This window comes from Anser anser (assembly GCF_964211835.1).
Source record: "Anser anser genome assembly, chromosome: 1".
In the NCBI taxonomy this organism is placed as follows: Eukaryota; Metazoa; Chordata; class Aves; order Anseriformes; family Anatidae; genus Anser; species Anser anser.
The window spans coordinates 210,141,263-210,161,729 of record NC_139720.1 but is presented as its reverse complement, the minus strand read 5'-3'; the positions used below and the strand labels follow the sequence as shown (position 1 = coordinate 210,161,729).

General features: G+C 47.2%; 1 protein-coding gene across 1 annotated transcript in view; it reads right to left on the bottom strand.

Annotated features, from left to right (window-relative positions):
• Window positions 1–45: 45 nt before the first annotated feature.
• LOC310880958 (glycerophosphodiester phosphodiesterase domain-containing protein 5-like) overlaps window positions 46–20,467 on the bottom strand; it is a 32,002-nt gene continuing 11,580 nt past the window's right edge. Inside the window, 14 exon segments of the mRNA XM_083797510.1 lie at window positions 46–1,636; window positions 2,730–2,812; window positions 3,927–4,074; window positions 5,803–5,880; window positions 5,882–6,114; window positions 6,642–6,792; window positions 7,647–7,729; window positions 8,072–8,217; window positions 9,704–9,797; window positions 11,118–11,216; window positions 12,786–12,845; window positions 17,397–17,490; window positions 18,338–18,441; window positions 19,180–19,388. Of these exon segments, the coding sequence (XP_083653636.1) occupies window positions 1,390–1,636; window positions 2,730–2,812; window positions 3,927–4,074; window positions 5,803–5,880; window positions 5,882–6,114; window positions 6,642–6,792; window positions 7,647–7,729; window positions 8,072–8,217; window positions 9,704–9,797; window positions 11,118–11,216; window positions 12,786–12,845; window positions 17,397–17,490; window positions 18,338–18,441; window positions 19,180–19,362 (1,803 nt within the window). The 5' untranslated portion in view covers window positions 19,363–19,388 and the 3' untranslated portion in view covers window positions 46–1,389.

The following is a 20,467-nucleotide window of genomic DNA, read 5'->3' as shown; positions in this document are numbered from 1 at the left end:
TCTTCCCCTTTCCCAATCCCCTAGAATAAGAACAAAACAGGATTGGAGAGCCAAACTGTATTTAAAACATCACCTAAAATTTACAAAAGAAAAAAAAAAAAAGTTTTTATTATCTGTTCAAGTAGAAATGTATGGCTTAAACCTGGAGATGTTCACATCTCCCTTGCAGAACAAGGCATGGAATTCCTTCCCTGTATGTGCCAGCAGCCACCGGGAGAAATGAAAATCGGAATAAATCCCAGGATGCAGAGCAGGTAACAAAGACCTTCCCAAGGGAAAAGCAAACAGGACACCTCGTGGAACCAGTTCACACCCAGCTCGATGAAGAAGTGTTGTGCTCCTGGTTACTGTCCCGGTAGTCACATGGCCAAGGCACCAAGAAATCCTTTAGCATCTGTGGAAAATACTCCCTCACCCACAGCCAGGGTGAAGTCTGTCCCATTGGGGTTTACGGCAGGACTAGAGGAGGGGAAAGGAAAACCTAAGCTGTCCCTGCCTGTGTTATGGAGAGGCACAGACCCTGGTGAACCATCCAGCAGCACTTGACCGTCGTGGTGGGGCTGGGGAGCTCCTGGGGCTGGAGCAGACCTGAGAGGAGGAAGGGAGTGTGTGGACAGGAGACTGGAGAGATGTGGACAACCAAGGGCAAGGAGGACCAGAGGGTGCTCGGGTGTTTGCAGCGAAGATAAAAACAAAGCTGCACAAACAGAGGGCTTACACACTGCAGGAGGGCTTACAGGATGAGGTACAGTGGTCTCAGAGGGAAATGGTGGTTCCTACACGAATCCTGCCAGGGAGGTTTAATCCTTTCACCGTGGTGCACAGCTTCGTCATGGACGCAGCCCCATCTGTGCTCCTTTACACCCCAGGGATCCCTGCCAGGCATGGGACTGAGAGGAAAGCAACAGGAGAACAAGGTCAGTGCTCATCTCCATCGGGGTCGTGGTGGCAAATGGCTGCCCCTCGCCAGGCAGGCTGCTGTTTGCACCTCAGCAAGGGGCAGCAGGGCAGGCTTTGCTCTCCGATCCTCCGCGAGATGGCAGGTCTGCACCTCCTCCTTGCCCGCGTCAGGCCACGACAGCAGGCATGTTGCTGAGCTCTGCAACAGAAGACAAGCAGTGAGCTATTGACACACCTCCAGCTATTTTGCCAGCAGTCACAAGCAAACAGCTTGGCCAAAAAAAATCCTGCAGCCCAGGTTGGGTCATTTTGTCTGCTCCTTTAGTCCAGAAATCTGGCGCATGGGGGTATCCCCAACAGACCCCACCTTGCCGTGGAGATCTGAGAGTGCTCAGTGCCCTTCTGTTCTTTTTTCACAGCATCCCAGAGTAAAGCAGGTCAGAGGGGACCTCTGGAGCTCTCTGGTCCAACCTCTGCTTGAAGCAGAGCTCAAGGTTGCTCATGGCTTTGATGAAAAGTGATGTTCATCACTGGGGAGGAACCACAGCACTGCACCCATGCTGAGATAACCCATCCATCCTTCACCACGACATGGGCGTGACAGAGGTGACCCCGAGCAGGATCCATCTCCTGCCCCCCCTCACCCCGCTCACCTGTCCTGAACTTGTTGTAGGTGCCGCTCTCCAGCATCGAGCCACCATCGTGGGCACAGCAGGAGAAACTCCGCTCTCGCCACCTGCCAGGGGCAAAGTGCTTGGATCAGGCCACTGCTTGCTGTGGTTCCCCCCGCAGCTCCCTGGAGCCCCGATCACCCTTTTTCTACTTTGTCAGGGCAGGACCTGGCCTGGTACCTGAGGGTTTGCTCAAGTTTTTAGTGAGAAGGGATCCTGATGCACAGCTGTGATGTCTAAGTGTCCACGTTTCACGTGTAAAACAGCATTTTGAAGGCGCCTTTTTGACTAATCCCTCTCCAGCCTTCCAAAGCAAAAGTATAGCTGTCTCTCCTTTTCCACACCAAAGCACTCCACATAACCACGCCATGCTTATAAGCAAGCCAGGCTGCTCACCCAGGATCTTCCTGATCTTTCCCCCTGCTGTGACCCGCAGCAGAGCTGTGCTCCCAGCACCCCTGCAGAAAACAGCCCCGAGCTGGCTGGTCTGGTCCCTCCACCCACCCACAGGCAGGTGAAGAGCTGAGCCCAGCACCTCCTGCTGTAGGAGCACAGCCTGGCTTCTGATCCAACCACGGCAGAGCTGAGCATCCAGCAGCCTGACCCCAGTTTCTCCGTTATTAAACATAGATAATGTCTTGGACAGCACAGAAAGAAAGAAAATAGTGTCTGTGACACTCAGGTATTTCTGGGTATATTTCATATTTCAGATAGTTCGTCTGGGAGGATGGATTCCTCAGTGACTCTGATATATGCAGACAGAGACATGAGGTGCACAAATATTAACAATGAGAGCTCTCCTCCTAAGTTACATCCAATGTCCAAATAATCTAAATAGTAAAAAATAGAAAAATCAGTTCGTTTTCCAGCTTTGATAACTGGATTCTGCTGCTACTCTAAACACACCAAGTCTGCACTGAATCCTTTGGGTAGGTGATGTCTGAGTTACCAAAAGGAAAGGGAAATATATAGCAAGCAGGAGCAGTGCAGAGGTTTTTGGAGACTTTAAGGCCTTTTTTTTTTTTTTTTTCTAATTCTTGAAGAGGAAGATGTCCTCTAGAGCAGTTTTAACCCTTCAGGTCACTGAAAGCATCCCTTCATTCCTCCAAGGGGGACAACAGATGAGGCTAGCACGGCCACTAGCAGCTCAGTAGTTACCAGTGCAGAGCGAAGATGAGTGAGATGAGGAGCACAGAGGCCAGGTCCGTCAGGATCCACATGATGTTGTACTGCTGCGGCGTCTGGAAGGGAACAACAGAGGACGTGTCCAACACCAAGGACCCCGAAATACGCAAGAAAGCTGCTCTAGCTCCTCCTTGCTTCTTGATCCTAGCAATTCAGCTCCCTGGTGTGCATGTGAAGTAATATCCTTACGGTGTTTAAGGTATTTGGTGGCATTTTAAAGAGGTCACCTGCCAGTGGGTGTTGGTGCAAAATCATCAGTCTCAATAAGGACAAGTCCGCTGGGTGGCCAAGGAGACTGGACCACATCACAGTAAATACAACAGGGACTTGTTTGGACAGGCAGGCCCTGTAGTTTCCTTTGCTTCCCTATGACATTAATATCAACAGATGGCATTTGGCTGCCCCTGGAAAAACTGTACTTAAGTGAAAACCAGAGAGGGGCTGGGTTGGCTCCTGCTTCAAGTCCAAGAGCATCTGAAGATTTGTCCTCACATCAGACCACTCCCGCCCTCAGAATGGACTGAAATGATGCGGTTTTCTGGGTGGGAGATGGAAGCACTGTAAAATCTACTTCAAGAGTGTGAAACCAGTCATTCAGAGTGGTAACCTGAATGCAGGGACTCTGGTGAGACCAGTGACCCAGGTGCTCCGTAGCCCTATAGGTTGTCAAAGGCACAGTAGAGGGCAGACAAGCAATGTGAAAAGTTCCTCACAGCAGGGTTTTTTTTTTTTTTTTCCCTTTGGGCTTGTGACAACAGACCAAGTTGAGAAGGAATGTAGGCGTTCCTGGGATTTAGGAACTTTTGACAGCAATAAGGTTCTTTAGAAGCTTAGAGATTGAAATCCTCATGCGATATCCACATGTACCCTCAAAGGCCCCTTCCTTTAACCCTAGACAAGTTTCAGTATGACTTATTTTCCCTCATGTCAGGCCTGAGTCTCCAAGTCCAGCCAACCAGGGTTCTTCTCCATGGACCAAAAAGAACCAGGAAATGAGGGTGATGATACCTGGTATGGCTCAGAGGAATGAGGTAAACCAGGTTCATGTTAAGTCCGTCTGCATGCAGAGGGACTTTATTCATGCACAAATCAGCCCATGGTCTCTAAAGGTAGCCATGAATATCTGCCCCCCATTTTGTACCCCGGGAACAAGGGAGGATCACTGCTTACCATGAGGAAGAGGGGCTGGCTGAGATTCTTCAGCGTGTGGACAGCATTAGTGGTCACAGAGTGTGCCCCCGAGCACCACGCCAGGGAGAAGAGCCACGGCTCGTTGATCACATAGAGGTTGGTGGTGATGTTTGCCTCAGCGTATTTCCTTTAAAAGACCAAGAGGCAATTGCCTTCATTAAGGAAAGCAAGGAGGTTAGTACTTCCTTTGGGCTGAATCAAGGAGAGCTGGCAATTCTGTATGGCAATTCTGTCCTAACTTGTTATAGGACGTAGGTCAGGAACAGAAAGGAAGCCCAACCAGCCAATAATCGGTTGATAATATCTAATTCCAACCCCTACATGGGCAGGGACACCTCCTGCTAGGTCAGGTTGTCCAGAGCCCCTTCCAACCGGCCTTGGGCACCGCCAGGGCTGGGGCACCCCCAGCTCCTCTGGGCAGCCTGGGCCAGGGCCTCAGCGCCCTCAGAGGGAAGAATTTCTTCCCAACGCCTCCCCGAAGCCTCCCCCCTGCCAGGCTCCAGCCGGTGCCCCTCGTCCTGTCCCCCCAGCCCTGACAAAGAGTCCCTCCCCAGCTTCCCTGCCCCCCCTGCAGGCCCTGGCAGGCCGCTGGCAGCTCTCCCCGGGGCCTTCTCTTCCCCAGGCCCACCACCCCCAGCTCTCTCAGCCTGGCACCACAGCAGAGCTGCTCCAGCCCCTGAGCATCCTCGCGGCCTCCTCCGGGCCCGCTCCAGCAGCTCCGTGTCCTTGTGCTGGGCCCAGAGCTGAACGCAGCGCTGCAGGGGGGGCCTCCCGAGAGCGGGGCCCAGGGGGACAATCCAGCTGGGGGCTGCCAGCTCATATTCAGTATTCCACCTAAAAATGCATTTGTCATCTCCCAATAGTGTGTTTAAAATAATCTTCAAGGTCATTATTCACATTTCTTATGTTTGCAGCAACAGCTGGCCATCTGTGATGTCCTTATAAGTTACTGAAATTTAATATGAAGTGATACCATTTCTCTGTATAACTCTAAGGGAATGTATCATCAGTATGAGTATTTGTAAATTTATCTATAGTCTGCCCAGGATTTACCCAGATTTACCCAGATGGATCTACCTAGCATTTTAAATGTTGGGAAAATTATCATTAAGAAAACATGGACATTATTATTATCCAAAGGGCTAAACGTTTTCTTATACTTGTTTTTAATTATTTTTCAATGCTTTTGAGCATGGGAAAGAACAAAAAATCCTGTTTACAAAAGGAGAGCTGGATAGGTAAGACATTTCATATGTGTTTTTAAAAATATCTGTTTATGTAAGACAACCATTTTGGAGAATCCTTCAATAAATGTGGAGCTTTCCATTGGAGAGATTACACTGTTAGTGTGTCCCAAGCAACAGAGTACTGGTAGCAACAGAGACAATAATGAAGTCTCCAAAATACCATCTACAAGAGTGTTGTGTTCTCTCACCACAGCATTATGCACTCACACCGATGTTTGTGGAGGCCATAGGAGGTTAAATAGTTGTTTGTTCATTCTCTATGGTTCATTATTAGCAATACTGAGGATGGCATGTGTAGAAACCTGGAGACACCTGCATCCTTCTAGTCAGAAAATCCTTAGATCCCAGTGAAGTAGATATGGACTTGGACAAGGAGGGGTGCTACCCTCCTTGCTACGTATGCTACCTCTTGGCCCTACACGGGGTATACAGTAGGAATGAAATAAAGTCCTTCAACTCCAAAATGTAACAGGGTTGGCCACAACCTAAAAGAGCTCTTGCCAAAAATGCTGTAGATCCTAGAGCTGGTCACCGGAGGGAGGCATTGCCACACACATGAAGCAAATATCCTCTAGACAACAGCACTTCGGGCTGAAACTGCAACCTACCGGATATCTTCACTGGACATTTCAGTGTAGGCCAGATTGAGTTTGACAATATTGTCCATCAATAGGTCTTCAACTGGGCCAGCCTACCAGATTGGGTCTAATCCCGGACTCATTGAGGATGACTTCCAGGGTTCTGTTGATCCACGAGTACCTGTAAGGATGTTTCTCTGGAGGGCGGTAGAGATCAAATATAACAAGTTTATTCTGACTGTCTGCAAGGCGCAAGAAATTACTTAGCTTGTAAATTGACTGATTCATTGCCTGGTTTTGATCTGCCCTTGACAGTGAGCCCATGCATGAAAAGGGTTTGTCCTAGAAACAAACAGATGTAAAAAGGAAATCAGTCAGCCAGTCATATCTAGGAGCAAGCTGCATGCAAACATTTCATACCTCTGTAAGCGAAAAAGTTTGGCATCAACCCTCAGTAGGTGAGGATATTCTATTCTGCTTAGCTCTTCTACCTGAGAAACATGGATAATTAACCCAGATGACACTGCTTCTGGGACATAAATTGTGTAGCTAGCTCTGCTGTTCTTCTCTGTCCCATCACGTAAACCGTATTACACACAGAACCTTGCACAAGTACCTGTTTTCTTCTTTCTCCAGACCATCTGTTCTGCTGCTGCCATGATAAGGAGCTACAAGAACACCCACCAGCCAAACAAAATAGGTCTCCTAGGCCTAAAGGCCAAAAGGACAAAGCAAGGAGACCCCCAACTGAATGACTTCTACCAACTAAGTGTGGGCTCAACCAAAAGTTTCTCTCCTAACTTTCATACTAATAAGCTGTAGCCAGCCAGTGTCTCTTCTACAACATCACAGTCATTTATGGTGCTTGCCTTAAGGAACCATGCTCCAGCATTCAACTCCTTCAGGGTATCCCAGGAGAACAAGGCTGCATTTTGAGCAGTGTCGTTGGGATAGACCTCCCTGATGTTGGTTGTCCTCCTCAGGCTGCTGTCATGCATGAGGAAAGGAACTCCGTCGTAGCTGTTGGAGAGCAAGAATTCAGGTCACCTGGAGTGGAGATCATTCATGGCACAAGCAGAGTCAAACCAGGTGAGAACAACGTGTGGGCCACCATGAATGCAGCAGTACAGCCTCCCTTAGAGCAGAGGGTAGGGTAGGAAAGAAGGCTGACACTCAAGATACCAAACTGTTTCAAGCTTAAATATTTCTGGGTGACCTTGGTGAAGCTGTACCTCACTGTGACTCATTTTTCTCAGGGGCAAAGTGGAGATGGTGGCATTTATGCCTGCCAGCCCCTAAAAGAAAATGGGTAGTAACTTGTGGCCAAAGGCTCTTTTTGCTGACACCAAAGTGCTTCTACAGGTTTCAGAGGACTGAAGTTTAAATGGATAGAAAGGCAAAATTCTCTTTTATAGAAAGGTCTTTATTAATAGAACACCTAAGTATTAGTATTTTAGTTACTTAGTGCCTGGAAACTGCTCATCCTGCCCAGTAGGTTAGAAGGTCATGGCAAGGAGTCCCATACACAAAGGTAATTAAAGGTCTAGTAATTATATCAATGATGGCACAGGTCTAAATACAATTTTCTGGTGGTTTCTAGGCCTGATAAGACCTTCAGTGAGGCCTGGAAGTCAGACTACAGTAGGAACTTGTCTCTGTATGTTGCAAAAGTATTTAAAATATACTGTAGAAATAATGACTGTTAGATAAGAGCTTATTGAGAAGAGCCATGTCCCACAGCCCTTAGCATCATGCAGCAGCTGAGGGACCCTGTCCCAGCCGTTGGCAGAACCAAATTGCCCAAAATTACATGGCTCCAAAGGCAACTCTTAGAAGAAGTATCTGCTTTGGGAAGTGTGATGTTTTTCCCTTACCTAATGGTGACATCTGTTTCAAGACCATCCCCACCATGTTCAATTGTCTTCTGAAATGACATCTCAGTGTTTTCTGGTGCCAGCTGGGGAAAAAAAATGGGCCATGAGCAGACTGGCTTTAGACACACTCTGGAGGACTCTGTAAATACTTTCTGTCTCCTTGTAACGCCTGTTTTGTATTAAAGGACCACCATTATCTTGTTAAAGTCTCCCGTTTGCTTTCTTCCACCTTAGCCACCAAACCCACCATGTCCCTCAGGGTTCCCTGTTAGCAAACCCACAGAGCGATCATTTGGCACACAGTTCCAAACGGAAATGTCTCCCTTTCCACCCTCCATTGATTTCTTGGGGGGAAAAAATGATGATGATGAAGGCAACAGCACACAGGATGAGGAAATGATGTAAAATAGCTTCTCCAAACCTACCATCGGTGCTCCGCGGTGTCCAATGAGGGCTGGCTTTGGTCCAAGTGTCCCCTCCTCTCTGATGCAAGGAGAGTACATCCCCAGAGGTATCAAGAAAAGAAAGAGAAGGATAGCCAGGTATGGACCAACAATTACCACCTGAACAACTGCAAAAATTTGAAGGAGGAATGCTAGAGTTAATCCATTTGGTAGCACAGCGTTTGCCTTGCAGCTTGACTTTTAATACAGCCCTCCAGCTAAGTAACTGTTGGGCTTTGTCCCATCCCATTTTCCATCCCTTCTTCCCCTAATTTTCACCGTCTGTCCAAACAATACAGTCCAGGACAAAGAAGGATTTGGGCTGTTTAGGCTAGGATTGCAAGTTTTGTGCTGCAATTGCATCTCACTATGCCTTCCAGCAAGACACAGCCTTCATTTCTTTTTCATTGGAGATGATGCAATGCAATTTCCCCCACCTGTAGAGGAATGATCCTCAACAGAAGGATGCTTTTTTTTTTTTTTTCTTACTCAAATAAGAGCAGGCAACATTTTAAAGTTTCATTCCCCTCCAGGTGAATGCTTCCCTGGTTCCTTCAGACTGCTGTCAGTGGCTTTCTGTATGTGACATGCAGTCTCCTACTGACACTGACTGCATGGGTACTGCATCTCAGAAACCTGCCAAGTCATTACCTATGGTCTCTGGAGTCTGTTGACATATTACTCAAGAGTCCCAGTGGGCAACCTTCACCTCAGAGAATGAAACAGTTCCTCTGAGAAGCACCTGTGCACCAAAATTCCTTATTTAGGTGGGTACCACCACCCCTCTGCACACTGTATTAGTGGCTCTGAAAGAACTTGGGGTTACACCAAGTCAATGTATGGAGTTGAGTGACCATTAGGCACAGTGGGTTGTAAAGTCTTGGGTCCCAACATGTTCCTCCCTACCCCCAGCTGCAGTTAAATGTAGAGAAATTCCTAGGTAGGAAACAAAATGCTCCCACCAGCACATTCTGTCTGAAGTCAATGGTTTCTGTTACAACTCAACATCTGCAGATGGGTGTCATGTAGACAACACTGGATATATGGAGAAACTGGGTCAGAGAAAAAGAGCCAGAGCCAGGCTCTTCTGCAGTTGTTCTTGACTCCTTGCCCTTACACTTCCTGGAGCTCTCAAAGGGATAACACCAGGAAAGGAAAGCAAAATTCCTTAACAACCAATCTGAAAGCTCTTTTCCCCATCCTATCTGGCTTCTCCTAAGATCCTCTAGTATGGACTGACTTTCTGAGACAGTGAAACTGAGCATAGCAATTTCGGACACTGGTTGCTCTCTCCTGCAAAATTCTGACCAAATTTTCACGCATGATCTAGAACTTGGGGACTTTTGCTAATCTCCTTATCTTTAGGGCTTGTCACTACCTTGGTATACACCAAAACTTTGCAAGGTAGCATGCAAATCACTAACAAGTATGGACAGGCCCGAGACAGTGCATAGGCTAAGCCCCAGCCCTGCTAATTTCTCTGGAATACTCAAAAACTAAAATTCAACTCTAGCTGGAATGTGGATGTGGGAGGAAACGGCTCCTGCACGCTTGATTTTCCACACTGATATGTGTCTTTTGTCATACAGGGAGCAGGAAGCAGAGCTACTGTACCTTTCTTATCTGCTCTGATGGCATACAGAGCCATGGGCCAGGAGAGGAGGACCATGATAGTTATTGCCCCTATGTGGAGATAGGGGGCTGTGATCTGGAAAGGAGAAAAAAGGATTTTATTCAAAGGATGAAGTGTCGATACAGACAGAAACAAGCCCCAACACAGCTGCAGCCTCCCACATAGATGGGCTCCTGCTGTGGACATCAGCAGTTTATCTTCTCTCCCACACCCAGGTTGGATCCACAAAACACCTCCTGAGTCAGGGCAGAGAGATGTGCCTGGCTGGTTCCCCGCACTGAGGAGTGCTCCTCACTTCAGTATAAAGCTCTCCTTTCCTCTCAACCAGCCAAAAGGGACAAGTCTGTCCTTGTCCAGGATGGTTTGGCAAACAATCACCTTTACTACTACGTCATAACCTGTGAACATCTTCCAGAGAGCACCAGTTTTAATCCAATCTAATCCAGTCCAATCTTATCCATGTAACAGTCATCTCCACTGCAACTAAATCATCAATCTAATGTCAACAAACCGGAATTTCCTCAGCCTTTCCTACCGCTTGGCCAACTCTCTAAAATGTAAGGGTTGAAGAAAAGCAGAAGTCATTGAGAGATGTCATTGTGTGTGAGAACGTCTGCCCTGGATACCTGATCCCAACTTCTTTTGACCAGAAGCAGGATGCAGTTGCATAAACAAAGGTGCCACCTGAGATGTCCAGGATATTTGAGATAGTTATGCAGGGCTAGTGGACAGAACACAGGATCTGCTAAAGACTGGTGTCCTTTGGGAACAGCAGCTGAAGCATCTCAAAGGGCATGAACACCCAAAATAAACCACACCTGTGGGAAACCCAAAAGATTTTGTGTCTCCTTCTCCCCATCCTCCTCCCCTAGAGTCTGAAAAGGGGAGGAGAAGCTGACACTTTCTCTTTACCTTTGCCAGTGCATTAGCCCTGATTCCCTTCCTCAGGGAATGAAGTTCTTCTGGGTCGCAGGAGACTGAAATTGGGCTAATGCTAAAAGCTGCTGAGCTGGCATGAGCTGAGTAGGGAGTGAGTTCTCACTCCAGTAACCCCACCAGCCAAACGGATCTGATTTACCTGCCCTCAGCACCTGCTAATTAACAGTGCACTTAAAACAAGTTTGCCAAAAAAAAGGGAAAAAAAGATACGACTTCCCCAAAGGAGACATGTTATATCAAACAAATAGCTTGATACCAAACCTCAGGTCTTGGCTTCCTTCCTTCCTACGGGAAATGTTAAGTCTTAATAAAAGTCTATGCAAAACTGCACAGACTGCCAGGAAAACCCATGTGAAAAACATTTACCATATGGAATATTTTCCACTGATTGCCACACAATACTTCAAGAAACCAGTTGCTTTTTTCAAAGAACCTCCTTTCAAACAAACCTCTTACCTGGAATGAGAGGCGGACTGTTTTCCACTGATCTCCCCAGAGTACAGATAATATGAAGAGGGCTGTGATAGAGAAGCCCAGGACAAGAAAAGTCCCAATCTGGGGAGATACAAAGGACATTAATAAGCTTTGGTATTTCTGCATAGGGTGTGCAATCTATTTGCCTAACAGGCTTCTTTAATCAGCTTGGACTCAATACATTCGGGATGCACAAGCTTGGCTGTGCCACTTCATAGACAAAGAGATCTAATGGGACTAAAACCAGACCCACAGTGCTATAAATTGGATTTTCTGTATGGCAAAACTGATTTTACAAGTTAAGTACCTAACCTGAGTCAGCCCTCAAGGCTCCCTCTCTAGTCACGGGAGAAAGAGAGGAATTTACAGAGGTGATCCATTTCCACTTGCTTTATGATAAGGGATGCCTCTCTCTGTCTGTTGATGCAGATGGAGCCTAGATGAACAACTATCGTTAAATTCTGTAGTTGGCTGAACTCAGAAACACCAAGTTAAACCCAAAAGAGACATCAGCACAGCTTCCTTATGCTGAGTTGCTTTGGAAGAGGCTTCAGCAACTGCAAACTTTTCTGTAGTTCAGAAATAAGAATTTAATCTTTAACTAAAAGAAAAGTGAAGGGGTAGCTCATTCTGTGCTGTGGCTTCTTGCCCAGGTTGGTACCAAGCAGTTATGATGGCAGGCTCTTCCTGGAACCTTATTTGTCTGCTGAGAACTAAACACAAGTAGAAACTGGAACCAAGGCCCTAACTAGTCTTCAGGGAGATCCTACAGATCAGCATCCTAATAATCAGCCCCTAATCTCTTCCACATAGGGACGCAGTGTTGGTATTTTCCACAAATTGCTCTACAGCTTTCTGGATCTTCTGGAAGCCCATTTTTGATAGTAAAATTGATCGTTTCCACTGTGTAAATGAAGAAACAGAGGATGGAGTATTCTGACATTCAACTATTCCCCTTCACAGCAAGATTTGCAATCTTATTACGCTTTCCCCTAAGCTTCATGGCTTATTTTTTAAAAGCCTCACCTGGCTTTCAAGAAGTTCTTAAGAAAGGTGGTTTCTAAAGCATCATTTTGCAGCAACAGCTCCCTGAGGAGTTGTTTCTATGCCTTCCAAACTCCACGTGGCTTTTCCAAAACCACCCCAAGACGAAAAGACACGGGGCACCAGGATGCCTTGGAAAAGCCAGGTTTCTGTTCTGCAGAGGAAGCAGCCACTGTTTTTAAAGCTGTTGGGTCCTGCTACAGGGACTTACGCTGTGCTCCTCATGGAAACTTTGCCTTTGTCTACATGCAACCACATGTAGGCATGTCAAATGCAGACATCCTCACCTCAGTGAGTCACCACGGGCTCCTTTTAGAGCCAGTGGGGAAAAAAGGTACTTTAGGTGTGATTCATCTCATCTCAATTTAAGTGTCTATGACCAGCTGGATGATTTGCATCCTCGGAGGGTTCATTTCCCGCATCTGACTGCACAGGGAGCTTGGGGTGATTAGCTCACTTGGAGATATCATTAGTACGGATATTTAAAGCCTCCTAAGATTAACCTCCTCCCTCTCTCCTATGATCTAAGCTGTTTTGCATGCAGGGAAACACCACAGGCTGATGGTTTAAAGCATGGTTAGGGTTACCAGAAAACCCTCTCCCCACCTTGTGACTCCAGTGCAGGTACAGCTGCTGACCTTCTGCAAGCAAACACATCGCTAGGACCTGGGAAAGCAAGAAGAGATTGTTTGCATCCTGGTACAAAATGACAAAATGAGGCATTTCTGGAATTATTTTTGTATAGGGAAGTCACTTTACTCTAGACCTTTGTGCACAATGGCAAGGCAGGACAGGTGGATGGAGAGAAGCGGTTATTGCTACAGTAAATATGTTCCTGAAATGGCCAAGCACTCACCAAAACTGCCTTGTAGGGTCAAAACCTTCTCATGGGTGACAGATAGTTGAGCATTTTGGGGTACACACTTTGTGACTGCACTCTGATATATAGAATATGGCCTGGGCCAGCAGCCATGACATGAAAAATAGAGCAGCAACCTTACTTTTTTTCTATGTATTTGTTGTCACTAAAGGCACATCATCCATGGGGGACAGCTCAGGGAATAAAAGTCTCAAAAAAAAACCAAAAACACAAAACAAACAAACAAACAGAAAAACAGAGCAGAGAGCAAAGGAAAGCACACAGTGACAGTAATTGCAAGAAATGCAAGAAATGCACATCTCAGAACGTGGAAAACTGCCTTGGAGATTCAAAACCTCTGGTTTGTATTAGGTTAATTTTTAATTCCCAGCTGTGGCCCTATGGCTGGTGTGCTCCTTTCCCTGCTGGCAGGTTGGAGCCCTTGGGGATCAGGGTCCCTTAAGGACAGCAAAAACCCCAGCCAGGGCAGGGGACAACCTGAGATGCCCTGAACACCAAGTAAAGGATGAGGAAAACCAGTCCGTGGCTCTTCTGGAGACTAGCTTCAGGTTGTCACAGACAACTGATGAACCTGATGACAAGTTTCACCAGCCCAGATGCCTTGCTGCTGTGCAAACACGTGGGTCTATGCTCAGGTGCATGGAGCAAGCTTCCCAACAAGTGTAAGGGATGGTCTGGGAACCAGTATCACCAGATATGAGGGTTTAGAGAAAAAACATCTGTTAGCAGTCATCAGTGCTCCACTGAGACGATAATTTATGATCCAGGTCCTTGCAGACTGTAACACAGTGGGACTGTGTGAAAGCAGGACAAAGAGATTTAGGGCAATAATGTGCTGGGAAGGGGAGCTGTTCTCCTGAAACCCAACTATAAAGGAATGTAAGGTGATTCCGACCCAGCTACAAATACCCTCTCTTTCCAGGATGATGCTGATTTGAGGCAAGATAAGCTCAGCAGAGAATACAGATCAGCCTTTAAGGGCTACTTGACATGTCAGCCTCCTTTAATTGAATCCTACACCCAGGACATGATGAGTAACCGCGGGAGCAGTTCACGGAGAACTGAATTACTGCTGAAGATCTTAAACCAGGCACATTTAAATAAGCCATTTTAGAAAAATGAAGGGAAAAGACACTTTCAAAATCTCCCCTTTTCGGCAAGCAATGTTACGAAGACTTGGTCCTTGCCTAAGGTGCATCCAAACACCTACTTCAGAGGCCGTGCTCAACTAGACTCTCCCCTGCTACTCCTGTGTAACTTTCTTACAAAAGATGCAGCATATTTGGGGATGCCATTGGAGGAAAAGCTCGTTTTTATGGATAGAGGTAACAGCTCATTACCAGCTTACAAGAAGTATAATCACCAATTTTTATCCTCGAATGGTGAAGGAGGAACTCTTGCAGTTGCTCCACTGGTCAGTGGAGGAGAACACGTCTTGATGGACCGGTGAGATGATGTGATGTGGACAAGATCTGTCCTCTGTGTGCTCTGGCTCCTCAAAAGCTGCCTCAGGACCTGTCTGATCTGCTCTTCCATGGAGAGCAGCTGTGTTTAGCAGTGTCTCACACGGTTCCACCTACAGCAAGACTTCTTCAGGCCAAAGGACAACCACCACCAGCAGGTCTGGCTCCTCCAAACTGCTCCTACACATACCCTGGGATTCACTGCAATGGGGGCTTGACAGCACAAGCCAGGTTTCTACATTCACTTTCTGGCAAAAAAAAAAAAGCAGGCTTTCAGAGCTTCCATGACACCCCAGTGTCTCAGGAATGAAGGCTTGAGGTCACTCTTTGGACTTCACTACCAACGTACAATTTTGAGTCGTCTTCTTAGTGTATGAATGCAGAGGCCCCAGCACATCTGAACCCCTTTACATTATACAGTCAGGAGTTACCTCCTCAAAAACCCCTTGGAATGAATGTGTTTAACTGCAGAGAGGCAAATATCATCTTCTGTGTTTGAAAGACTGAACAAGAAAGTATTTTTCTTCTCCCCTGAGCCTGAACTGTCCTGCAACAAGACCCCGCAGCTTAACCTTTTAGCTCTAATGGGGATGAGAAGATTGCCTTGGGAGTGATAACAATTAAATTAATTGAAACTGATTGTCTGAAGAAAATTACACTGATGCATGCAGGCGGAGAGAGCCTTTGCACAGACAGCAAGTGCTTTGTTGTGCAGCACTTTGTTCAGCCACTGGTGGCTGCTGGGCAGAAGAGTGTTTGCTTCAGTGGTTCACAATAAGGACGTGGAAGGAGGCCTCCAGGCCCCAGTTGGGTGGAGGAAGAGACTACGATGCTCACAAACAAAACCACGCCAAGCACTGCTTGCTGTAAAAACTCTGCTCCAGCAAGGGCATCAGTGTGCTCAGCTTTCTGACATGTTGGGCTGCTGATGCAAAACATCACAAGGAAGCATTGCCTGGGTGAAGATCTCTGGTCCCTCCTGCAACACGTGGAATCCTCCCTCCTCCACATCCCCATCCCATGTCCCTGCAGGTCAGGATGTCTGTCCCAGGTGATTGAAATTGGCTGATTCAGCCAAAAACTGTTGAGAAATAACAGGCAGGCAGCACAGCCAGCCTCTTAGGAAACAAGGCAAAAGCAAGTTTTCACACGGAGCCAACATGGTCACAGCCCACCATGGTTCAAAAAGGGTTTCTACGTGTGCCTAAGACCTGGTGAAGAACAGACCATGGTTTAACCTAAGTCTAGCTATGATGTGTGATACCAACAGTCTTGTAGGGAAGTCACACATCACAGGAACCACCAGTGGCTCAATGCAGAAGGTATTTCTGCTGTGTTACGCCCCCTGAACATCACTTGGGTAGGAGGGAGAAGTGCTCAGGGAAGTGCCAGCTGGCTGTGGTTGCTCAAGAGTGCTGAACCTCTGGAGATGAATGTTTTTGGTGGGATAGCAGTAGCCTGATGCACCCCAAGGTGGGAGGTCCCTGACTTGCTGTAGCCATGCCCTGCCTCTTTTGCCTCTGTGGAAAGCCACTGCACATTTTGAGATAGCAGGAGCACGAACAGCCTTGTGCCTCCCAGAACTTAACATCAGTGCATGCAGGAGTCTTGCCAAATTAGGCACGATGGACATAATGATGCAAGCAAGAAGGGCAAGTGCCCTTAGAAATACCCAGTGACTTTAGGTGGGTTACTTAACAGCTTCATGAAGATGAGGAGCAAATGGATCCTGACCGCACATGCATCTTTGGCAAAGCTCAGAGTTGCCCAAAGTAACATTGCAACCACCAAACTACCCACACTGATCCATTAACACCAGGAAAGCTAGGTAGACCTAGCTAAATAACAGAGATTAAGCTCTACAGCCACCAGCACGCCTCAAAATCCTTGTAATTAAATATTGTTATTTGACCTACTTAAAGATAAGTTATTCCACAGCTTTTATAATGCTATTGATTGCTTGTAGCATGGCCAAGCAGCTGTCCTATTTCTCACTTTGTTATTTTATTGCTAGCACTGAAATAAAATCACTATTTATTTGTACTTCAGCAGGGACAAAGGACCTTGGAAATCTGTTGTGTTGGGCACTGCGTGAGCAAGGCTAAGAGAGGTTCCCTGCCACGGGCAATTTACAGGCTGGCTATATGATGAGACGTCAATGAACGGGTAGGAGCAGCAGGAACTGATGATAAAAGCCAGTTGCCTTGGTCACAGAGGTGAGTCAAAGCCACAGCGTCAGCCCCAGCACCTGGCATCTCAAAACGCAAGCTGGAGCAGGAATGAGACTGAAAGTGGGGAAAATTTAATGCAGTTTGGAAAAGTGAAGACCTCAGGAACATAAACCTCTTTGGGCATAAATTTAAGGAGTGTTTTGTGACCACATCTGCGGTCTCCAACTGGAGACAAGCCCTCCAGCAAGGCAGAGAGAATCAAGGCAGCTTTAGTGATAATGTTTCCCTTCTTCTCATGAGTTTTACACTTCAGGGTTAGAGGAATAACTCTACTTTGACAACCCATCACCACTACAAGACTCAGATCTCCATACTTCCCTGCTGTCAAATAACAAAACTCAGCTTCCACATAACCAATACTGGCACAGCTTTCCTTGTGTTGATGGAGAAATGGGTCAAATTCACCAAAGGGAAATCACTGAGGGAAATCACAGAACCTACATCTAGCTCAGAGACACCTGTGTTGAAAATGCTCATCCGCAGGTGGGAGAAAGTACCACAAATGCTCATTGTGTTCCCAGTCCTCCCCAGGTAGCTACTGTCAAGCGTCAGGGCAAGGCTGAACTTTGGTCTGACACATTAAACCATCCCTGTATTTATTTTCTAGGCCCGTAACTCACTCCTTAACAGGAGCCTTACTTACCAACAGCAGCGCGATGTACATGAACAGGATTGCAGCCACTACCAGGAGAACAAGAGACCAGAGGAACCAGAAGCCCAGGTTCCCATAGTTATACCTAAAAAGCAATAAAACCTTATCATAGCATTTGTGGCACGTTAGCAGAAGGGGCTGCAGGGAAAATATATTTGAAGGAGAAAACGCCAGAAAGCTGGAGGAGCTACAGAGGCGTATCCCAAGCAGAGAGAGGGAAGCTTTCCTTTCTATCCAAAGGCTCAATAACATTATTACACCTGAATAACATTATTACACATTATTATATATTATTATATATTACATATATATTTTATATATTATATATAATATAATATAATTATTATTATATATTTGTATTATATATTATATTATATATAATATTATATATATTATATTATTATAACAATGAATAACATTATTACACCTCCCCTTCTCATGGTATTTGAGCTATCTGGATGGCATCTGATTTTAGGGGCCAGATTTACATAACTGCTACCTACACAGTGCAGAAGGAAAGGATTTGCATAAAACCACACTGGTTATTTCTCTGTCTCCAGACTGGGAACATGAAATTCTCTTTGCTCTGCGATAGCTGCTGCAATACCTCTGATGCCAGCCACTATGCTTCTTCGGAGGGAACAGGAAAAAAGGAAAGATGACCAAGGGAAGGAAAGAGCCATTTAGTCCCTTTCATTCACCATTTTTGCAACAGCGGCTGTTATCTTTCTCACAAATCCACACTTAAACCTGTACACCGTAGCCAAGCAAAGGGCAGAGCCTCAGCACCTCTGGAGACCCTGGGAGTTCATTTAGGGTGCCAGAACCAAGATGTGAAGGGACCAAAGCTTTGGCTCGTGACTGAAGTGCCCGGCCTACCTGGGGTGTCTCATTAAAACCCGAGTGGGAAAGGAGGAAAACGTGGCACTTACCAGTCAAAGTTGTTGTAGTCATTTTTCGCTTCACCCCACATGTACAGGAAGACGAGAGAAAAGCAGAAAGCTCCAACGAGCAATGGGAAAAACACGCATTCCCGCTAGAGAGGGAGACGAAGGACAATCGGTCAGAGCCTCGTTCACTCCAAAACAAGCAGAGCAAACAGCAGTCACTGCTTGCTTCTAGGCTGTCCGTGAAACACGTGGCTTGATGCTGGACCTTCTGAAGCCGACCTTCTCCTACGAGGAGAGGCTGCAAGAGCTGGAGCTGCTGGGCCTGGAGCAGAGCAGGCTCCGGGGGCTGCCAGCCATGGCCACCGGCACTGCCGGGAGGTGCCGAGAGGCCGGAGCCAGGCTCTGCTCAGGGGTGCCCGGGGCCAGGCCCAGAGGCCCCGGGCCCAGCCTGGAGCCCAGGAGGTGCCCTCTGCCCCTCAGGAAGCACTGCTGGGCTGGGCGGGTGCCGGAGCCCTGGCACAGGCTGCCCAGAGAGGGGCTGGGGGCTCCTCCTTGGGGATCTCCAGCAGCCGCTGGACGTGGGGCTGGGCCCCCTGCTCGGGGTGGCCCTGCTGGAGCAGGGCTGGCACCACAGGGACCCGCAGCTGCCCGACACCACCAGCCACACGGGGACACTCTCTCCATGGTGGCACAGACAAACTGAGCCTGCCAGAGAAGCACAGCAAGCCCTCCAGCCCCAGGAGCTGCCATCTAGGACACCAAGAGACCGCGCTGGGCTCTAAGGGAGGTCAGGCCTTTGACCCACAGCATCAACCGCTTCTCAGCTTGGACTGACTTTTCCCAGTGCAGAAATGAATGTCTTTGCTGATTCTGAGCTAATTTACCGTCTTGCAGCAGCATTTCCCAGGCTCGGTCCTTCTGCGTTGGTACCGCTTCCACCGGCAGCTGTAGAAACCCGCCAGGCAGGAGATGAAGGGCTGGTGCTCGTACCTCTGCAGCAAGTGCCGACGTACCACCTTCAGCTTCCCAAACTTGATCCTCTTGAGGCTGGTGGAACTGGCCTCCATCTGAAGAGCTTTATCTCATCTTCCTCCTGAAATGAGGTCACAAGATTGATGTGAGTCTCCTTGCCTTCGGGGTAAGCTTTTTGTGTCAGAAGGAGAGGAATTGTTCCCAAGAGGATGCAGAGACCAGCAGGTAAGGTGGCTGAGGACACCCCACCTAACTTTATACCCCTGAGAGAGATGTCTAGAAGAAAAGTACGGTCATTGCAAGTCCCCTGAGTGGTCAGTGGTTATAACTTTGGTGCTCTGCATCACCTCTGAGGGAACCTCTGCCTCCCTTTGACTCTACAGGGAGCTCTGGGAAAGGAAATCATTAACTTTAGCCCTCCATGCAGATTCCCAAATAATGTCAGATGAACCTGAGATGAACTTAGCCATGGGAATTAGCTCAATATCGCTGTGACCTCTCTGCAACCCCTTACCAGTTTAAGTAGTTCAGGTAGGAAAGGGACCAAAACTCTCCCAGGACACAGTCCTCTTATCCTAGAAAAACTGCAGCGCTGCAGAGACCGATCCCTGATGGAAAAACTATTTCCTGACTCAAAGAGCTCTACTGGCAGCGTGTTGGAAGGCCAGAAAGAACAGCTGTAAAGATGCACACATGGGAGATCTGTTCATAATCGGGACTTTAAACAAAGACTCCGGTGGTAAATTGCAGCCGATGTTAGCAGTGAAGCAAACAGCACAGGGGTTGTGCCAGCAAAGAGCAATTTGCCCAGCAGGGCACTATCGAGACCACAAGGAAACATTAAGGAAAAATAGTCCTGTGTTGGCAGACAAACAAGCACCGCTATCCATCGCTTCTTTGGAGAACAGAGATATCCTGAGATGCTCTCCGAGTGCCATAGTGCCCCTGAGTCCATACCGGTCATGTTCAGATGCAGGCATATCTGCTGCAAAGTCCCAGCTCAGGAGTCCAATCCCCTTAATTTATCTGATGTAATAACAGTAATTTAAGAGCAAAAATGAACAGATTGCTGCACTACACACGTGGGTAAAATGTACATGTAAATAGTTTGCAAACAACTCCAAGTCCTGCGTTTCTTTGCAGAAATGAATGGATAACAGCTTGCAAATTGACACTACATAAAAACAACCCCAAAAATCC